Source organism: Copadichromis virginalis, linkage group LG22 (assembly GCF_057382275.1).
Source record: "Copadichromis virginalis isolate Kocher_CV1m ecotype Utaka linkage group LG22, C_Virginalis_male_GT1.1, whole genome shotgun sequence".
NCBI lineage: Eukaryota > Metazoa > Chordata > Actinopteri > Cichliformes > Cichlidae > Copadichromis > Copadichromis virginalis.
Genome location: NC_140638.1, coordinates 10,986,074 through 11,008,029, shown reverse-complemented (window position 1 = coordinate 11,008,029; position 21,956 = coordinate 10,986,074). Strand labels below are relative to the sequence as shown.

The window sequence follows — 21,956 nt, the reverse complement described above, 5'->3', positions numbered from 1 at the left end:
GCTGGTTCCGTTGCAGGGCGTTCAGCTTGAGGTAAACATCTTATTAACCGTGTCGGAGTACCTTGGCCAAGGCGGAGCAATGCGGTTTTATTTAGCTGGAGACGAATGTGCTGTTATCCATATTATGAAAATGGCCTCATAAAAGAACTGGTGCTTGATTAAGTTTATGGCCATTATGGTTCTGAGGTGGTCGAGCTAATGGAAAAAGACTTCAGTAGCTGTGTGGAGACAGCAAGAGAGATGATTTTTTTATAAAGTAAAAAGCCATTTGTTCAGCAAAGACCAAAGTGTGTGTGTGTACCTGCTTATATATGCATACAGTGTGTGGGAGTGTAAAGAGCACCTCAATTTCAAAGGGCAACTAGTACGTAAGGACAGAAAATGGAACATGGATCACATCCCAAGCCTTTAATGCAGGTCTGTCAAAGGAGGAAGCCCTTCACAGACTGAGTGATGTGACTACAGACAGGCAAACCCCTCATACTCAGTGACTCCTAATCAGGTTTTACGTTTTGAAAAAGCTATAGAAATGCTTTTGTTTTCCAGGTATTCTGATTTATTATGCCACAGAAAAATACCAAGAACATAAAGTACAAAGAAACATACACAAAAGCCATTTTCACCAATGCTCCATAGCCCTTCTATACACATTCCCTGATAAAAGTGCAACTGAAAAGGCATTGTGTTTACTTTTATTGCACAAAAGGACGAGAGCACAATGGTAAACAGATAAACAGATTCATCCGCATTATACTCCTGACTCAACTTCAGGTCTTTACAAATGAGCACAGACAGCATGCTACTACAAAGTTAGTGAGGTACCCAGAGTCACGTTAAGGCCAAGTAGACCCCAACCCAACAGCCAGAGCGAAAATTGAACAATTAACAAAAGCTGTAATGAGCAGTCAAGCTTGTAACATTGTAGCCTCCATCTCTACTTGAGGAACCTTAAACTGTGCTCCCCTGTTCTTTATAGAGAGTACCCTTCCCCACAAGCCACTCTTGTTCACTCTCTTTCTAATTGTACTGTCAGGAACTTCTAACTGGGACCTTTAGAGTGTGAGATGTTGCTCTGAGCATCCCACAGTCTGACCTTGAAGTGAATATCCTGGGATAACCTCTGCTGGGAAGATTGTGCCATTTTGTTAATACACATTTGAATGCTGTAGACCAGCAAGATGCCCAAACTACTGCTTATATAGATGTTCTCACACTGACTGATCATTTACTATAGGTAATGATCAGCATTATCAGGCTGCTACTCACCTTCTTCAATACTATGAAAGCAGTACTTGGTGTTAAGGGTGTACTTAGTTTTACATAACTGTATAGAGTCCTCTAAAAACTCTTTTTTTATATGATGTGAAAGCATCCTGACCAAAACAAACATTGTATAGATACACACTTACTCTACTGCTGCGTGTTACATTTAAAAACGGTCATCCTCAGAAAAAGAGGGAGATAAGGTGGTGCTTAGAAGAGCGAGGGCTGAACTTTCTCGGGCCATCAGAGAGGCGAAGCGCGCACACGCCCAGAGAATCCACAACCACTTCAAGGACAGCGGCGACACACGACGCATGTGGCAGGGCTTACAAGCCATCGCTAACTACAGGACGACACCACCTGCCTGTGACAGTGACGGCTCCCTCCCAGATGTGCTTAACAACTTCTATGCTCGGTTCGACAGGCAGAACGACGTGGCGGCGAGGAAGACCACCCCTCCTCCGAACGACCAGGTCCTGTGTCTCACTACAGCTGAGGTGAGGAAAACTCTACGCAGAGTCAATCCACGTAAAGCTGCTGGACCAGACAACATCCCAGGCAGAGTGCTCAGAGAATGTGCTGATCAGCTGGCAAATGTTCTCACCGACATCTTCAACATCTCTCTGAGCAGTGCCGTTGTCCCCACGTGCTTCAAGGCCACCACCATCGTCCCCGTGCCCAAGAAGTCTTCTGTGTCCTGTCTCAATGACTACCGCCCTATCGCACTTACACCCACCATCATGAAGTGCTTCGAACGGCTCGTCATGAGACACATCAAGACCCTGCTGCCCCCCTCACTGGACCCAATGCAATTTGCATACCGCCATAAACGCTCAACGGACGACGCCATCTCCACTGCACTCCATCTTGCCCTGACACACTTGGACAAGAAGGACTCACACGTCCGAATGCTGTACATAGATTTCAGCTCAGCATTTAACACGATCATCCCCCAACAACTGATCGGAAAGCTGAGCCTGTTAGGCCTGAACACCTCCCTCTGCAACTGGATCCTGGACTTTCTGACCGGAAGGCCTCAGTCAGTACGGATCGGGAACTGCACCTCCAGCACCACCACACTGAGCACTGGGGCCCCACAAGGCTGTGTGCTCAGTCCTCTGCTGTTCACACTGCTGACTCATGACTGTGTAGCAACACACAGTTCAAATCACATCATTAAATTCGCTGATGACACGACCGTGGTGGGTCTCATTAGCAAGAACGACGAGTCAGCGTACAGAGAGGAAGTGCAGAGACTAACGGACTGGTGTAAGGACAACAACCTGTCTCTGAATGTTGAAAAGACAAAAGAGATGGTTGTTGACTTTAGGAGGACACGAGGCGACCACTCACCGCTGAGCATCAACGGCTCCTCTGTGGAGATCGTTGACAGCACCAAATTCCTGGGCGTACACCTGGAGAAGGACCTCGGCTGGTCCCTCAACACCAGCTCCCTGCACAAGAAAGCCCAACAGCGTCTCTTCTTTCTGAGAAGACTGAGAAAGGCCCGGCTTCCACCACCGATCCTGACCACCTTCTATAGAGGAACTATTGAGAGCATCCTGAGCGGCTGCATCACTGTCTGGTTTGGGAGCTGTGCCATATCAGACCGCAAGACCCTACAGCGGATAGTGGGAACAGCAGAGAAGATCATCGGGGTCTCTCTACCCTCTATTGAGGACATCTACACCACACGCTGCATTCGCAAAGCCACCAGCATTGTGGCTGATCGGACACACCCCTCTCACACACTCTTTACACTCCTGCCATCTGGAAAAAGGTACCGAAGCATTCGGGCACGCACATCCAGACTGTGCAACAGCTTTTTTCCACAAGCCATCCGTCTCCTCAGCAAAAAGGGACTGACTGATAAACACGCACACACACACATACACTAACATTATCACTCAGCTTAACTCAAATACCTCAAAACATTGAGACTGGACTGACTAACCAACACAAAGCGCAAACACACTGACCTACACCACCAAACCATCGCACACACCAACCTGTAAATGCTCTTTTGCACAATATTATTACTAGATATATTATATATTATTATTATTTTTTTTTTTTTTTTTTTTTTTTTTTTTTGCACTAACTTGTCTTGTAGCACCTTGGTTCCTGGAGGAACGTTGTTTCGCCTCACTGTGTATTTTTAAACTGTATATGGTTGAAGTGACAATAAAGTTGAACTTGAACTTGAACTTGAACTTGAAAAAGCTCTAACCTGCTTCTGCTGACACTGTGAACTTAACTCAGCGCTTTCCAGCCTAGGGGGCTTTATAACCCTACACAGTCTACATGCAAAGCACCCTAAGGAGCTAATATGACTCATTCCTTGAATTGGCCTCCGTAGTCTGTGAAATATGCAAGTATTAAGGGATCACAAGTAGAAACTAGTTTCATTTCAAGGATCACACACGAAAAACAGGCGGTAACCACTGTAATAACACAAACAACGCAGTGCAATGATCCTCTAGTCCTCGGTCATGCTGTCACATCTCTCAGGCCTGTAATAACAGGGTCCAGCGTTTAATTTTAGCTCGACTGAGCCTTTCACCTCACCACAAGATTTGTGTTTTCTTCAGAACACTTTATTTTGCTGAACTAATATATCGCCAGCAGCAGGCCAGCAACAACATGCGCGCCAGATGTGCATTTAAGTATAGTCTTGACATATGCTTACATACAACCACAAAAACTCGCTGAAATCACTTGTATTTGTGAAGAGCAATCCCCCAGGATGCGTCTCAGGCTGTGGTGAGCTTTCATCATTCAGGTGGACTGTCTAACTGTATCATCTGGGAAGGGATGGAGATCTCATTTTACCCAGAATTTTGCCCATCTAGCGTCAATTTTCAAGCTGCACTATGTCTGCTCAAATCATTTCAGACATAATAATGCTGCTTTTGCTTCTTTGACAGTGGCAATGACTCTGCCATACAGAGAATGACTGTAATGGTAGTGGATTTCATTTCGAGCATTTACAATGTCAGTTGTGCTCAGCACTGGTGATGTGGCCAGAAAACATCAAATTGAACAAATAAGGAAAAAGCCAATCTGTCACAGAATGACAGAAACCTCTTTTATAAAAATATCCCTTCTGGTGGGAGAGAAACGCAAATTGACAAATGCTGAATTTCTAGCAGAAGGCCATCATCGGCAACATCCATTTCAGAACAAGTCAGTTTTCATTTTCTATCAAAGCCTGTATAACCACAGTTGAATAAGCTGCTGTGCAAACACAATTCATAGGAGACATGGGATGACAAATTTCAATTCCATTTCCTGAATGACTTAATCGTGTTGTTCTCTGAAAAACTGCAGCAGGTAGAGGCAGTTTAGGGACACCCATAAGGCCATCAGGGAGAGAGATTGAGGGCAGGAAGAATAGGGACTGGGTCCAGCCATCGCCCATAGAATATCGATCTCAGAGCTGAGCTCTCCATCTTGTTGTTTTCTCCTTCCTCTGTTATTATCTACTATTCATTTGCAGATTTCGACTAAATATTTCCACGTCCTCCAAATATTATTTCACTTATCAGGCAGGTTTGCTTCCAAATTAAATTACCGTCAATAGATTGTTAAATCGTTTGAAGCTTTAATCCTTAGGAGTACTTCACAGTGGCTGCTATTTCTAATTCCATTAATTCCATTTAAAAACTGCCAAAAAACTGACACTTCTCTCATTTTGTACCGGCACTTTGATTACCTGAAATGGTCTTTTCTAACCTTTGTGATTATTATGTTTTGTTTTTACGGTGTAAAATGAAACAGCAGTAAACAGTGAAGCTAATATCAATGGGATGAAAATATATGGAGTAATCCTACATGGGAGTGTCATGGGTGCATTGTGCCGTAAATCTTTGGTGCTTATAAAGGAATGTTCAGGGCAGGGTTAGGAGTGGTGGACTCCCTCACTTACAATGTGATAATTATGTACAGGGTAATAAAACAGAATGACTATTAATGGAAAATAATAAACTTTAACTGGTATCAAAATTGGGGGTTGGATTGCACAAATACGAGACACTTGATTAAATGCAGAATTGCTATTATTGGCCCCTGATTCTCTGTAGCATAAATTCAACAGGGTTCCAGAAACCTTGACATGATGACACCAAACAATTGCAGATTTGTTAGCTGAACATTTATGATGCCACTGTCCTGATCCATCATATTCCAATGGTACTCTACTAGATTGCAATCAAGTGACTGTGGAGGCCATTTGAGTACAGTGAACTCTTCTTCAATGTTGAACCAGTTTGAGATAATTTGAGTTTTGTGACATTGGTGTGTTATCCTGCTGGAAACAGCCATCAGAGGATGGCCACACTAGCAGTTTGGCCAATCTTGTCTGGCATCAACAAGGCATTTTCACCATGAGAGCTGTTGCTCACTGGATATTTTCTCTGGATTTTTTGGACAATTCTTTGTAAACTGTGGAGATGGTTGTGTGGGGAAAATCCCAGTAGATCAGCTGTTTCTGAAATACTCGCACCTACCCATCTGACTCCAAAAGTCTCTATTCTGATGCTCAGTTTGAACTTCAGCAGGTCGTTTTGATCATATCTGCCTAAATGCATTGAGTTGGTGCCATGTGACTGGCTAATTAGATATTTGTGTTAATAACAGATGTACCCAAGAAAGCTGTCAGTGAGTGTTAGATTCAGTCAGAGTATGCTAGAAGCGTGTTTAGAAAGGCAAAGTAAGGCGAACTTACTTGGTATCAAACTGGTTTGCCTTGTTCTTCGTACATGAACCATAACCTTCATATTTCATTGTTCCAGTCCTGTTTTTTTCACCTCACTGTAACACAATTTCATTGTTTGCTCAGGACATTGTAATGAACCTGCCTAGAAATGTCTTTGCACTTAAGGCAAGGGGATGATCAAAGAACCGTTGGCCTTACTGAGTGTATTCCTCGTTTCTGTGATTCCGAGTTTTTCATGCCTGTCGTCATCCCTCTTTAGAGAATGAATAATTGCACATTTAAAAAGGAGCAAAAAACATGTATTGTTTAAGTGAAACCCTCCAGTGAATTTGGGTAAAGTGGGAAAAAGAGAGGACAGGGAAAGTAAAAAAGAAAAACAGACTTGATGAATAAACTGAGGTAAGGAGGTGTAGATGGAAAATAAATCACCAAGGGTTGAATTGTAGAGCTCAGAATTCTGCTTTCACCTTTTCTTGAACCCTATCTTTCCACGTTAAGGTCCCTCTATTCAATGAGCCTTGTGGCTTTTTTTTTTCCAGTGCTAGTCACCCAACCACAATGATCCATCACCAATCCATGACAGAGGGACTGTCACCACTTAAAGCCACTTACTTGTGTTTATGTGTGCAGCTTTATGTCTGCATCCTCCAGCTTATTTGCAGTAGAAAGCTGCTATGAGAGCTGGTCAGGCCCAGGCATGCATGCATTCATCATTATTGCTTATTGTTAATAGCCGCTCTTTGACATTGTACAGTTTGTCCTTGGATACAAAAGTGCACGGCAGAGCTCAAGAGGCTCCCACATACTTGGATATCTTGTAACAATAAATTCTTTGACTGTTCAATTCGCTTATTATCCTCCACCAGTCTGATACCTGAAACCTAACCGTCTCAGATATTCGCCTGATATTTCTCCTTGTATTGTAATTTTGAAATCAATTCAAATTCGAGATGGTGTCTTGGTGTCTTATTGTGAAATTTATTTTGTTCATCCAGCACAAATGCAGAGAGACTTGGTGCACTAAAATCAATATCCTTATGGGACTGTTATTTTTGTAAGACTCCTGCAGAGGTCGGGCAAAAGCAATGGCGTCCTTATGCGAAGTGGCTTGGCATTAGATTAGATAAGGCAACGGAATAAATTTTTCATGCCCATCATCATTACCATCATTATAATGATACCTTCCATCACTTTTCTATTACACCTTCCCGCCATCACTATCAATTATCCCTGGAACCACAAATCACCAGGACAGAGCTCATTTCTCACCAAAGTGTATCCTGAATAAAACTGAGGCCTAATTGCGCTCGTTGGTGGCAGGGGACATAAAGCGTGGAAAAAATAAAGAAAGGAAAATCAATGCCTTAACTAAAGAAGCCAGTGAATTATTGATGAGGGGCATGTAATGGGATCCCAAGTGTCTGTTTCTCCTTAGCTTGGACTGCTTGCATTTCAGTTGTGGCCAAAGTAGAAACACGGGAGGTGACATAAACCACCCACTAACATCTCCACAGGCAGATTAGCTGACCCGAATTACCTGGGGGTGCTGTGGCTCACACTCATGGCAGTGGTGCACACACACAAGTCCTATATGCAAGTCTTATGCGTACAGATGTAACAGTTAACCTGCATACACGCTTTCAAGCATTTAAAGTTACTTTAATCAAAGTCAGACTTTCAAGAATTTGTTGCCTCTGCTGTTTAATTTTGACAAGCACAACAATAAAGTCATATTTTATGGTGGTACTAAACTGAAAATGTTTTCTCAGACCACTGCTTAGATGTTTTTAGTATTGCGCTGTTTAGCATTCCACACCATGTTGTAGCAAAGAGAACCACAGCTTAGTGTACTGATTGGGCAACTGACCATATAAAGAATCTTAGTTAACATTATTAATATACTGCACTGTGCAAAAGTCTTGAGTCACTCCCCATTTCTTAATTTTTTTGGACAAGTGGAGGACAATAGAAGGAGCCGCACCACTAAAAACCAGAAACAACAACAAAGTATTTACAGCAGATGAAAAACTGAGAGCATTGTCCTTAAGAAATAAGAAAAAATCCACCAAATACCTGACACGTGACATCTGGTTGATTCATTTCACCGACGCCTCGTCTGAAAGGGTTTCAGGATGGAGGTACAGCCGTCTGTAAAACACGGTGGAGGCGATGTCATGGGTTGGGCATCTTGTCAAAATTGATGTTATTATGAACACAGAAAAGTACCATTAAATTTTAACCCACCATTCACTACCATCTGGAAAGCAACATGTTTTTCAGCAGTACAGTGATCCCAAATACACTGCCCAGTTAGTAATAATAATGCTGCTGTCCAGAGCCCAGACATGAATATTGCTGCTGCTTGCATGCTTTGAATGTCCTTCAAGAAGCCCGTAGTACTATTCCTAAAGACTACTTAAAGAAATTATAGGAGAATAAAGGTGGTAATACTAAATACTGACTGTTTCCTTGCAAATTATAAAGAAATGAAGCTTAAATTAAGACTTTTCCTCTCTAAATCTGAACATTTTTTAATAGATTTTTTAATAGAAAGTGACACCGGAATCTAGTGCATGTTTATTTGACTGCAATGAGGGCTTTAACCTCGATTGTTTCGTAATAATTGGGAACAAAAGATGTCGATGATGAAAATTGCAGTGACATTTCAAATTGATGCTTTTGTTTGCCCAAAAGCTATTACATTAGCAAAAAATACACAAGCAGTAACATCGAGTGCTCGCTTTCGCAAAGTGAAAACAGCAAATGCTGAACATTTTTGCTTGATGAAAGACTCGAGCTATCAGTTGATTAATTTTCTGTCATCTGAACTACTCATTCAGCAAAAACAATATACCAAATAACTTTAGTTGTGACATTCAAAGCTCTTCTTAACACAGAGGTCTGTGTGATCTGTCGCGCAGTCACATATTTCTCTCACAGCAGAGCGCAAATTTCAGTTTATCGTTGAATAAACTGCAGAAGCCTTGAATTTATTGAAGCCTTGAGATATTTAGTAAATGCTGGAACCAAAGGAACAATTACTGCCAAAATGTTTGATTTCTTTCACACTTTTCACCCAGTAACATACATACTAATTAGAATTTTAACTATGCGCAGCAATTCACATGCAAAACTCCATTCCTGCTGTATTTCAGTTTGAGGAATGAAAACCTGCATTGTTTACCCACACCGTCATTGTGCTGCTTGTTTTTGCTGCCAGAGGAGAAGGCAGGCTAGCTTCTCCTTAGCTGGAGAAGAGGCAGAAAGGAGGAATGTGAATGAGAGGTAGAGAGAGGGTGGCCAGGTGAGGCCTGAAAGCTGCCTTTGTGTGGCAGCTGGCAGAAAGAACACTGACCTTCACTGTGAGGTGTGTTCTCCACACAGACACACACTGTAGGTACTGTACAAGTTTGGAGGAGTTATGAGGGGATGTTTGGCAAAAAAAAAAAAATACCGTTGCAAATTTACAAAAAGCCTTCGCTCAGTCCGTCCGCGGTGAATGGACGTCTCAGAGCCATAAAGCGGTTATGTTTTCCTGCTGTGTTTCCACATCTCAGTTTTAGATGCTAAACGCCGTCTTATTTTCTCCTTCACTGCACCTCAACTGTATCTGCTTCAGTTCAACTGGAGCTTGAAGAGCTCGATAGCATCAAGCCCAGTCAGCTGCTCCCAGTTTCTCATGCTATCAAATGAGCCTGTAAATAGCCATCCCTTTTTATAGGAGTGTGGGAGCCGGAGAGGGATGAAGGTAGACTTGACGAAAAGATGATTTTGATGTGTGGCTGATCTCGGTTGGATGCCTTTTTGAAAGTGCGCTGAGTTAACTTTTCCCAATTTTCTCCTTATGAGCTCCAGCCGAAGAAGGATTTTGACAGCTTAAAACCCTCCGCTGGCCGTGAAACATTACCCAGCTGTGGTACTTGAGTGCTATTTGATTATATGTGTGTTTGTGTGTATTAAATGTGATCGGGGGGTTGCAGATTACATATGACTAACCGAAATGAAAAGCTATACCCACTGGGCTATGAAAAGTGTTAGTTACGGCATCTGCTGAGACAGCAGTTAAACAACTATAACCCAGTGTGTTTCTCAGTGCTGGTTGCAGAGCTGTGATGCTGCTCTGTGTACTGATGTGTATTCTTGTTTGTTTACTTCTCCCCAGGAGGGCCCCTGCAGACAGCAGTTGTGCCAGGCACTATGAGGCAGCAAGCTTGGCCTGCGAGAGCGGAGAAATCACCCTTCATCACTCTCGGCCGGGCTGGACAGCGGAAGAAATGTACAAAGCAGCAGCGCGTGCTACAGCAGAGGCGGGCTAATACACACATCTGAGCGTACAGTTGAAAGCAAATGGGAAAGCCAGAAAGCGACTGAAAGAGGGGAGTCAGTAACTTAGACTGTGTTCTTTCTAAATGGCAAAGTGGACTGGGCCACATTCAGAGGCAGCGATGTCCTTGTTAACACATTGTCCTCCATTAGAAGCTCCTTGTTAGAAGTTGCAAGTTAGTCCCAAACCCCTGTGAGGCTACAGAGCTGAGGGGACAACAAAAGTAAAAACAGAGGACGAAAGCGAGACAGAGCAGGGAAAAAGGAGACTGTCACAGGCCCTCATGCAGGCGCGTAAGAAGTATGTTCTGCTGGGCTTGTGTGCGTGCTGCTGGCTGGTCCTCTTTTACTGGGGTGGAGGAGTCCAGCTGCGTCTACTCCGCCTGCTGACACGCCACCGGGGTGATGTGATGCGCCCCTGGCCCAACTGGACCGACAGAGCCTTTTTGCCCCGCTATGCCCACTTGGATGAACTTCAGACAGACCCTGGGATGGCAGAGTCACCCCGCCAGCGGCGCCAGGCATGGTCTGCCATTTATAAAGACAGCCGCTGTCGCATGGAGACCTGTTTTGACTTCTCTCGGTGTCGCCGTAGAGGAAGGGAAGGGTTCAGAGTGTACATATATCCATCGGAGAAAAACGACCGCGTGTCGGAAAGCTACAGGAAGATCCTAACATCTATAGCCGAGTCACGGTACTACACCTCAGACCCCCGTGAGGCATGTCTGTTCGTGCTTGGTATAGACACCTTAGACAGGGACCAGCTATCAGGACAGTTTGTGCCCAATGTGGATGAACGTATCCGTGGTTACCCATTGTGGAATGACGGGCGGAACCATCTGATTTTCAACCTGTACTCAGGCACGTGGCCTAACTACACAGAGGACCTGGGCTTCAACATTGGCCAGGCCATCTTAGCCAAAGCCAGCCTCAACACAGAACATTTCAGGCCGGGCTTTGATGTCTCCATCCCTCTCTTCTCAAAGGATCACCCGCAGAAGGGTGGAGAGCGGGGCTGGCTGGTGAGGAACACAGTTCCACCACGAAGGAAGTACCTGCTGATGTTCAAAGGGAAGCGCTATCTAACGGGCATCGGCTCAGACACAAGAAATGCGCTTCATCACATTCACAATGGCAAGGACATTGTGTCGTTGACAACATGCCGCCACGGGAAGGACTGGGAGAAGCACAAAGACGCCCGCTGCGACCATGACAACCTGGAATACGAAAGGTAAGATGGGCCACAGTGAATGTATGAGTCAATGTGGCATTATATAAGGATTCATAAGAAATGGTGGAAAGGTTTATATTTTTTATTAAGAAATACACAATGGGGTTGTTCTGCTTGCCTTCCCGTTTGAACTTTACATGCTGTTTTATTGGTCTTTTAGATGTAGCTGATTTTCTACAAGCTGTGCCAGGGGTAGCTTTCGTGTCCCACTGGTTATTTTTGTCTCTCTTTTATTGCTGCACACTTTTTGACTGCCTGAGCTTATGATATTTGGCAGTTGCATCCTAGATCAAAGATTTTAGACACTAACTCACGTCTCTGGAAATTTAGATTCAGGTCACAACTTCCAGCGATCCTTTTTATTCTTAAATTATATTAGTCCTATTAAAGGGTGATTGTAATGTGGCTAACTTGTGGTAACTGACCTTGAGCACCCTTACTATTTAGGGTTTCAAATATATTACAGTGTGATAGATGGGCAAATTAGGGAATTCAGCCAAAGTGCACATGCAGTTATTTCCACTTTGTGTTTTGTGTTTAATAATACAAGTCCAGGAAAAAGCATAGCTGCAGCTAATGAATTACAACTGGAACTGCTGTGTGAAACGAACCAAAGCAAAGGTCAGCGCAAAGAATGGCTTTCCGAAATCTGTTAATAATAAACTGCTGTTGGGTTTAAGGGTGCTATTTTTCTTTTGTTCAGACCGTCCATGTTTTTCACGGCAAGATGTTCTTGCTCGTGTTGCACCGAGAATGCTTGTCACTGTTACTTAAGTCAAGACAAAGAGGTGGGGAGGATAAAACGCATTGAGAAATGAGCTTACAGCAACACCTAAAGGGCTTTATTGCTAAAACAATATTAATGTCGGGATGTGACATGTGAAAACAGGTTGAACAATGTCACAACTAACAAATTATATATTTCCACTGAGGTCCTGTGTGCTGTTTGAAGCTCTTCACCCAGTGGTTTTTCGCCCATTGTCGATTTAATAATGAAAAGCTTTTGGAGACACACCCATCGGCTTTGTACATTTCGCAGCAGCAGCTTGGTAAACATGTCTTTTCCTCCCTGTGCCTCCCCCCTTGCTCATTTTTCCAGTCAATTAGAACCATGTGCCTCGGAGCTGATCACTACCTTTCATCGTGCGTTTCATACAGTTGTGCACTGTGAAACATCAGCATAAGCTGTTCACACCTCAGTCACATGCAAACCTTTTTTTTTTCATTTTTGCTGGGTGTTCAGCTTTTGATTCAGTTATAAAAAAACCCCAAAAAAAATCAAATGACTCAAAACAGGTTTATCTGCCAATGGTTGCCTTACAGCAGACACACAGGTCAACATCAACCAGACATTCAGGTTTTGGTTTACAGGAAGAATAATTAGTGCTCCCGAGCACAAAAAGCCTGAAATCCAGCATCAACACTTCTTTTTTCTGTTTACTGTAAAGAAAACGTTACACCCTGGTAATTGTTATGGACGTATTAAATGTGGAGTAGCTTTAGACCCCACACTCAAAAAACAGATTCAGGTCCTCCTTTCAAAGAACACATACAAATTTTGTTAGTTGTTCATAAATGTAATTAAAAAATACCAAATTAATTTGATTTTCTTTGTGTAAACCTAAAATTATTCTAAACCAGCAGAGGCTGATTCTGAACACAAAATGAATGAGTTTGTTGGGGCACTGGGGGTAGGAGGAGTACATTTTTGCAATTAAGTATTTGTAAACTCAAAGAAATAAATTCAAGCCCCTCTTTAAGCTTAAACATTTTTTTTAATCTCATTCAACGCAAATGTAGCACTCCAGCATTACTGCAATTATTATTCGTGTGGTGAACCTAAATTATTTTCTCTCAAAGCAGTCTTTGTTACAAGAACACAAAGTTACTGAGTTACACAACGGTCCGCCTTCTTTGAAAATTTTGCGCTCTTTCAGGATCACCTAAATGAATGCAGCTGCTCTTGGCCTTTCTGTACTTTTTGGATAAAACTACACCTTCAGGTAAGGTAACATATTATTTTTTCATATATCCAATTGTGTATTTCTTTATCAGCTAAATCTATGGCAATGCTATTTATCATAGAAGCTTGTAACAGTTGTTTTTTGAACTTTTGGTGGTGCTACCATTCTCTTCTCTGCTTGAATACTATTTTTTTTGACAATATAGCCAGGTCTTTTCAAAAGTGCCTTGTTTTAGAGGAGAAATTGTGTAGCTGCCAACTTTTAAGTCGGAACGTGTGCTAGCTTATTAGCAGCTAGCCATTGTGCTCAATGAAAGATGATGTCCTATAGCTAACTTCTTTCTTACTGTTTTCTTTTTATAATCTAAAAATTATGTATTCTGTGTTTATTATTATATAATGCCATTTTCTAGTAGAAAGTATCGTTTTGAGGTGTCTTTAAAAGCACTACATAGTTTACTGAGGGTGCTACCAAAAGCGAACCATGTGGCCGGAAGAGTAACTGCAGGCAGCACAATGCGCACTCCCATGACGTTCAAACCTATTTATTATTATAAAAGATTTCGGCTACGTCCACACTTACACAGGTATTTTTGAAAACGGAGATTTTCCGTTTTCGTTTTAAAAAATAATCCCGTCCACAGGTAAACGCAAAAATGAAGGAAAACGCTGCTAGGAACATGCCAAAGCAACAGGTGGCGATATATTCCTAAACTCAGCTAAAAACAGTTTAGGTCTTGACAAACTTCACTGATGGTTCAAATGTTTAGCAACTTTCAGTGTGTTGATTCAGCAGTCTGTATTTAAACTTCTAGTTTACTATATTTATGTATGTTTTATTTCCAGGTGAATGCAGACTTCCTGCAGATCACTACAAAACCCCTGCAGGCGAAGTTCTTGGCTCAGCTGGACAACTTAACAGACAAGCTGATGCAAATTTTTGAGGGGAGCAAAGGGCCAAAAGATCAAGGATATCATGGCGATCAGTAGTTTGGTCAGTACTAATGATAAACCCATCAATTAAATGCAATCAATCAATTCCATTTTTTTCACCCTTTTTTTCCCACCCTTGCATTAGTGTGATGACATCGACATAAAGAGGGAGCATACTCTTAAAAGCCTGGTGGTCTACTTTAATGAAGATCCAGACCTACTGTTCAAGGAGTATCTGGTACGCTTATCACACTTTCTTTTCTAGATTCAATTTGAGTTAGGTTCATCGCACGCAAAATGCTCATATATTCAAATAAGACAATATAATTGTGAAATATGTATTACTCTTAATAGTCATTGTTGAAACTTGTACTGGAGAGCACCTTTTAAGGGGACAGATTCAGTAAAAATTCAATTGTTCATTTTTTTGGGGCTGCCATGTAGGTATCTACTGCCTCTATAAACACGGTAAATGTGAAGAAAACATTCATCCACTTTCTGTCAGTGTTTAAATTCAGTTTATTTATATAGCGGTATATCACAACAACAGTCATCTCAAGGCACTTCATAAAGTAAACACTCCAATGAAATTCAGTTAATTATGCCAATTAGTAAAAAGTCTTCTATATAAGGAACCCAGCAGATTGCATCGAGACACTGACTAGTGTCACTGGCGTTACAGCGATCCTCTGGTTTCCGGAATAATGTGCCTAAAACAAGCTGTTTCAAAAGGTCCCCAATTGTCATGAAATAAGGGAAATTGACACCCCCCCCCCCCCCCCCCCCCACACACACACACACACACACACACCTACACCTATAGACACTTGAGGAGCTGCTCCTCTATTTCAAGCCCCTCCCAAAGGGAGGTACATAATACCTTAGCCCAAACTATTGATAGAGAACAGATTGATGGGTTTTATTCATGTTTGGAGTGTTTATAGAGGCAGTAGAGACCCATGTTTCAGCACAAAAGGATACAAAGCTGAGTTTTGCATAATATTTCCCCTTCCAAGTGACAGAGCCCTTAAACCTGAAACATCCTGTTTTTCAGACCTCCTCCACTGAGGATGAACAGTTGGGATCCACTGCAGCAACTGTCATGGGTATTTACACCATCAGAAGAGAAGGCATTCAGGAGCCAGAGGATGTTGCAGTTGTCATTGAAGGTACTACAGTTATGAACAACCTCGGTAGTGTCATCATGTCATTCATCGTTCTCTTTGGACTGATTTATGCACTTGATCTGAGCTATCCAAATGACCTCAAGTACACTTTCGAGTTATGTCAGAAGAATTTAATGAATCTGGATGGACAAAGGCTCAGTACAAATGCAACAAATGAAATTGAAGATGTTTGCTTAGGCAAACAAGACCCCAGCACAAAATTTGATTTTGGCCTTTTTATCTCTTTTGTTCAAACTGTGACCTTTTTTTTCCCCTTTTTTTGAAAAATAGAAGTTGTCTATTTTTGTCTGCTGTTCTGTTGTGAGTGATGTAACCTTTAATCTATACTACTATAGATGGATAAAAGGACTGTGAGAATTTAGCTCAAAAAAAATTCAATGGTTGTAACCAGCATCTTCCTTTTAATTGCGTTTGGGATTTTCGAAGGGACAAAACAAATGTTGACAAGTTTGGTGTCTTCCAGTGTTTTAAAGTTGGTGTTCCCGTTCTTATAAGCTTGTAAAAGTTTGAATTAGAGAAATAAAGGTTTTTTTTATTAAAATACCTCCCCTTTGGCAACACAAAATGTTCTTAATGAAAATCTTTTATATATATATACATTATATATTTGTATTTAAGTATTTTTGGGTTGTTTAAAATGTTCAGTGACTGGCATAATATGGTGTGAATTGCAATGTTTAGTAGGTTATCATTGTGAATTTGCTGAAAACCTACCTGCAAGTGTCACTATAAATATATATACAATGATTCTTACGTGAAATCGGATTTTACAAATTCCAGTTTGTTTTCAGTCTTGCCTAGTAATACAAAGGTGTGTGCTTTTCAGATTTGATATTCATTTCAAATGTAAGGCACTTTTTTGTGAGCACTTTGATTTTGTTAAGGTTAATTTGACCATGTGAAATGTATGTTTATTCACAAAATATTCTGTTTCTGCTTTTAATTCAAGTGAATAAAACTGAGTTGAAAAAACAAATTTATTTTGTCATTATTTTAATAATTAAATTAGTTTTCTGGTAATTAAAATTATGATTTAGTTGAACTTAAAATAATCATTTCAATTCGAAAGAAAATCTAGCTCAAATGAATGACATTGTATTGAGTTGAACCAACCAAAACCTTTCACATCTTATTAATGTAATTTTTTTCCTTTTAAATTGTGTTCTACTGACTCAATTTAATTAAATTGTCATGATGTATGTAGATTTGGTTGAACCAAAATAAATGTATTACGTGGAAAACCTGCCATCAGTCAAATTGAGTTCATCCAATGACTCATTTTTATGAGTGCAGTGGCTGTTTCCATGCTTCTTAATTTGCTTTTTTTAATCAACTTTTAATAGCTTTTTTCATTAAGCAGGAGTAAATGTAATCATTTTGTATGGAGCAATCAAATATATGTTCAGTAATGTAATTCTATGACTATAGTCTATTTTTTTGTGCAATTTCTATTATCTTTTATTATTCTTTGCAGTAGCATTTACATAGAGATGAACAACACGGGCGTCTCTTTTTCGCTTCCCACTTGCTGAACTTACACTTTGCAATACAAGTCTCTGCAGCTGAAGTGCTGACAGAGCTTCTCATTATAAAGTCAGTGCCTGTCCGTTCATAGAGACATACCATGGTATTCTGATGGTGCAGAACATTTGGAGAAAGGAGATGATGGATTCCTGCAAAGAGCAGGAAAAGAATTAGAGGTAGAAGTTCGAGTCACACCAGACTGTCAAAGCATGGCTGTATTGGGGATAACAGAATAAAACTGCAAAGCAAATTTTGGAGGGCCTATTAACATGTCAGTATACTAATATAATGAATATGGAAAGTTGTGGTGGCACACTATACAATATAATATAATTTGCTTCAAATTCCATAGTCTGTTGGTTGATCTGATCCAGGAACATGCTTTAGACTATACCGTAGGCTTGTTTACATTGGAGGCATGGGGATGGAGCTCTGTAAGACTTATGAATGAATTCATTTATTCCACTCAGCCCACTACTTAAACACCGGGTGGGGAGGTGGGAGGGTTATGAGGAGGTAGAGAGGATAGTGGGGGATGAGAGGCAGTTCCAATGTAAATCTGTGGTAGAGCAACGGCTCTGAGGGTGCAAGGGTGCGAACGGGGGAGGCAAATGGAGACAGCCGTCATTTGTACAAAAAAAGTTTTAAAAAAGCTGATTTAAAAAGAAACCTTTTCTCCTTTTGTATGAATTCTCTCTCTGTGGTGAATTAGAGATGAGAGGGGATGGGAGCAAGGGGAAGGTGCTGGATCATCTCTCTTGTTGCATCCTTTGAATTTCCCTCTGGGGGAAAGAAAAAGGGGGATTTCTGCAGGGAGAACATGAGAACCGTGGTGGCCGTTGAATTAAGACGTGTCAAAGAAACAGGAGAAGGAGAGAAAAACTGCAGGAGCAAGATTTAGATCGCGTAGCAACACATCCTCGTTACTCCATCTGTCTGCAGTTACATAGTTTGCTTCTTTATTTTTGATCAAAAATGCAAGTGAAAAACGACTGCTCTGCTCCTAATAGGCCGTGTCACTGAGAAAGCATGCTTCTTTGTTTGTGACTGTCACTGCTATACACGGCGTGCATGAGCTTGTGTTCGCGTTTGAGACCGCGTCTTGGTTAATGAGGCTCTTAGAAGGTAGCACCAGGTTAATGATCGCCTGCATCTGGTACACCAGCAGATTAGCCTTGAGAGACCTGGACAATCAGTGACATAAGCAACCCATGGGGGAGAAAAGGGAGGAGGAGGGGAAGGAGGAGGAACTAGGAAAAGGGGGGGGGGGGGGGACTCAGATGGAGCGAACAGTTGAGCGTCATGACATAATTTTTCTGCCCCAATAAAAATCCCCCTCCCCCCTTTTTTTTATTAGAACATGATAGGAATGCAAAAAGGTTTCCTTCTGGGTAAACACTGGCTCCTCGTTTTGTTTTAACAGTAAAAATATATGAAGTTTTATAAGGAAGAAATGCTATATGGGTGATGAGATTACATTCACTAATGTATCTCTTGCCTTTAATTGCTAAACAGCTTTCAGTATAAAGTCATAGCTGGTGGATATAAAGGAAAAAATAAACTTTTTAGTCTATGAGTCTATAGAATACATATTTTTTACTGAAGAGTCTGAATGTTAGCAATTTGGTGCACAGCATGCGTAAATGGTAATAACATCGCAACTGAGGTAATAATATAAAAGCTGCGAATATCAAAGGTCCTACACTTTGAAGGTCCTAAACTGTGATACACTTGCACAGCTCATAGGCTCAGTTTCCAAATTGGAAAGCAATATTTTTACACGTAAACACGTTCATGCATACATTACATCTTTTTTTAATTAACCCCTTAACACAAGTAGCTTAATTTGTGTTAAGGTAATTGTGTTCCTCACTGACTCACAGTAGTTTACACCAAGAGGATTAAGCCTACAGACAGTCTGTGAAATTTGTCTTGAACATAATATCACCAACTCAAAATTATTTTGACCCTCGGCTCGGCCCATAGATTTAGCAAAAAAATATAAAAAATATCTTGTTGCCATCTCTAGAGGATAGATTTAGTTTTGTTTGCTGAGGTTTAAAAGGTTAATAATTTCATTTCTGTTTACACTTTAGAACAAAAATGAAAGAAGAAAAAAATCAACACTATCGTCAAGGATGTTTTTTCAGCATCAGAAGTTGAAATTATACCTTTTCATACAAATGTCTGAAGTTTATCCTCAGTATACCTCGCCATATCCACTGTGTGTAACACCAATAGAAGTTTTACCTGTTTTACTCTGTCTTTATGCTCCTAAAATGTAAGTAAGTCAGTAAATTTTATTTATATAGCACATTTAAAATTAAACTGCTTTACAATAAAAAATAAATGAAACACACAAGGCTTTCGATACATTCATGCTAAATACTTTTGTACTTTATACATAATATAACAAAGCAACAACCTTTCCTTCAGCCACCGTACCAGACAGCAGCCAGTTCAAAAGCATTATTAATAAAAGCTATGTGTCCAGCTTAGATTTAAAGACGGTTTGCTCTAAAATGTTAGGTTATATTGCGTTTTTGTTGAGTTTTGTATAAGTGTTGCACTTCTGGCTTAAGGGAAAATTGGTATCTCCGTGGAAGTCCTCAAAGTACTTTTTTTTCATTAAGGGTTTGTTAAATACCTTTGTCGCTGCCAATTCTATTAACACAAAGTCACTCGTTAAAAGTGCAGAACAATTGGTAAATTGGACCCAAAGAATCCCATTAAAATGTGCCATAGGGAAAAGGCAATCTGAATAGGAACAGAAGGTGCCTGGAAATATTTTTTGGTCCGATTTTACTGGTGTGGAACTTTGAGTGTGTGTGTGAGAGAGAGAGAGCATACATGGATTATGGATGATAGGGAGGGAATACAGAATAAAATAGAAAAGAGACAAGTTGGAGATAGGACACAGTGGTACCCAAGGCATAAGAGTAGCAAGATAGAAAGGAAGAAAAGAAAAATGCCATGTGATAAAGATTATAAAAAAAAAAGTTGGAAGGGGGGAGAGAGACTGGGTGATACCGCAGGCAAGTTGAGGAAAAAGCGAGTATCAAACAGGGCAGGAGGGAGGGTGGCAAAGTGGGAGAGAAAGACGGGGAAGAGGAAGAGGGAATTGGAATAGCGGCGATAGTTGAAGCAAGGGAGAAGCAGCGCTGCAGCCTAATGGCCTAGTTTCCCTCGCTTTATAGAATTCTCTAAGAAAGGGTTGGGAAACGTGCATTGTACAGTGAATGTAAATGAGCAAGAGTGCGAAAAATCGAGAGAGAGGGGAGAAAGAAAGGGAGAGAAACGTACAAAAGGTGCCGCCAAAAACACTGAGTTCTAAACTTCCAGCTAAGAAGTGTGTTTGTGAAGTGGTGGCTTAACCAAAGATGGATAACACAGGAGGAGGATGAGATTTCAGTCGCTCAAATGCTGTGCATCACTGTTAGTTTTAACTGCGGTTGGTTTATATAAGTTCTTGAGTTGGAAACCGATGGTGATTATTGATGACCTCCCTTGAAGGAGGCTGAGGTTGTTGAAGGCGAAAGAGCTAGCACTCAGACTTTAAAACCTGGGTGAGAGTTCAGAATGAATGTAGCATACTAATCGGGCAAAACAGAACTGAAGGAATTTGCTACCCTAAAGTTAGAAGGAAAAGCTGCAGCAATGCTCCCAAGCCTGTGTGATTCGAAACGGATAGGTGCAATCTGTTCAGCTGTCATGTGCTTGCAAATGGGTAAGAATTCCTAAACTACGAAGGGTTTCGGTGCAGTTGATGAAAAGTGAATCAAGGCTGGAAAGGAAGGTGGTGCTGTTGTTACCTGCTGGTAAACATTGAAAAAAATATAGCAGCGTAGTTACTACTTCCGCACAAGCGCAATCTAAATTAATATGTGGGTGGGAACATGCATAATTATGTGTGTGTGTGCCTGGATCTGTAAATGCAATATGAGAAAGTGCAGTTTAAGATTTTGGCAAACTGAATAAGAAATGCTGCAGCCCACTGCAATTAGGGCCTGTGAAATTGTACCTCTGGAGATGCTGTGGTTTGTGTGTGCGTGTGTGGTTTGTGTGGCCCATATCTGCTGTCTCTGTTTAAAATACTTGGAAATGAGACGCAGCCTTGATTCTCTGGCACTTCTACACTCCATCCTCCGTTCTTTTCCTCCTCTCAGGCTCATGTCTTTCTAATCCCACACATCGGTCCTCTCCCCTCAGTGCTTTCAACAAGTCTTGTCATATATATATTAAATTAGACAGTGCCTCAAAGGTTGTATCCAGGGCTTAAGATTAACCTGCTGGCTCACCCACAAACTTACTGGTTTTAAGTTTGCTTTAAATCCATTATAATCAGTACTTTCACAGTGGATCAGATGGCTGTGAAATGTGGAAAAGACCTGAAGAATAAAGTCAGAACAATCTATCCCAATATGTCAATACTGGGCAATAAGTGAATAATTAATATGGCCGATAGATTAAGACAGGCGAAACACCCTTCAACCATGTTATGAGTGTAGACGTTGCATACTTTGTCCACCGGCGAGCACTCTGCAACTTGTCAACATATGTTTGGAAATCTAAAATGAGATGCATATACGAGCAATAAAACACAAATAAAACACATAATTCTTTAATACCATTGTCATAGTGTCTTAGTAAGGGATCATAAACACCAACATATTTGTTTATCTTTCATCTGTCTAAAAGAAAGGAAAACTATCGGCAAATATCACCAAATATCGGTGCTGGTTTTAAAAATGTGCTTCCAGACAAGTTAGCATCTGTTAGCAAAGTTAGCAAAATGCTGGTTTTTCTTTAGCTATC

General features: G+C 41.0%; 1 protein-coding gene and 1 long non-coding RNA gene across 4 annotated transcripts in view; both read left to right on the top strand.

Moving 5' to 3' along the window:
• ext1c (exostoses (multiple) 1c) overlaps positions 1–21,956 on the top strand; it is a 104,409-nt gene that overhangs the window by 3,027 nt on the left and 79,426 nt on the right. For all 3 annotated transcript variants that reach the window (XM_085446017.1, XM_085446018.1, XM_085446019.1), the window contains exon 2: positions 10,143–11,534. In XM_085446017.1, the coding sequence (XP_085302143.1) occupies positions 10,588–11,534 (947 nt within the window). In that variant the 5' untranslated portion in view covers positions 10,143–10,587. The remainder of the gene's footprint in view (positions 1–10,142; positions 11,535–21,956) is intronic.
• LOC146682770 (uncharacterized) lies at positions 13,416–14,713 on the top strand. Its single transcript, XR_014917490.1, has 3 exons — positions 13,416–13,537; positions 14,344–14,491; positions 14,576–14,713. It is a non-coding gene; the product is annotated as an uncharacterized LOC146682770 (long non-coding RNA).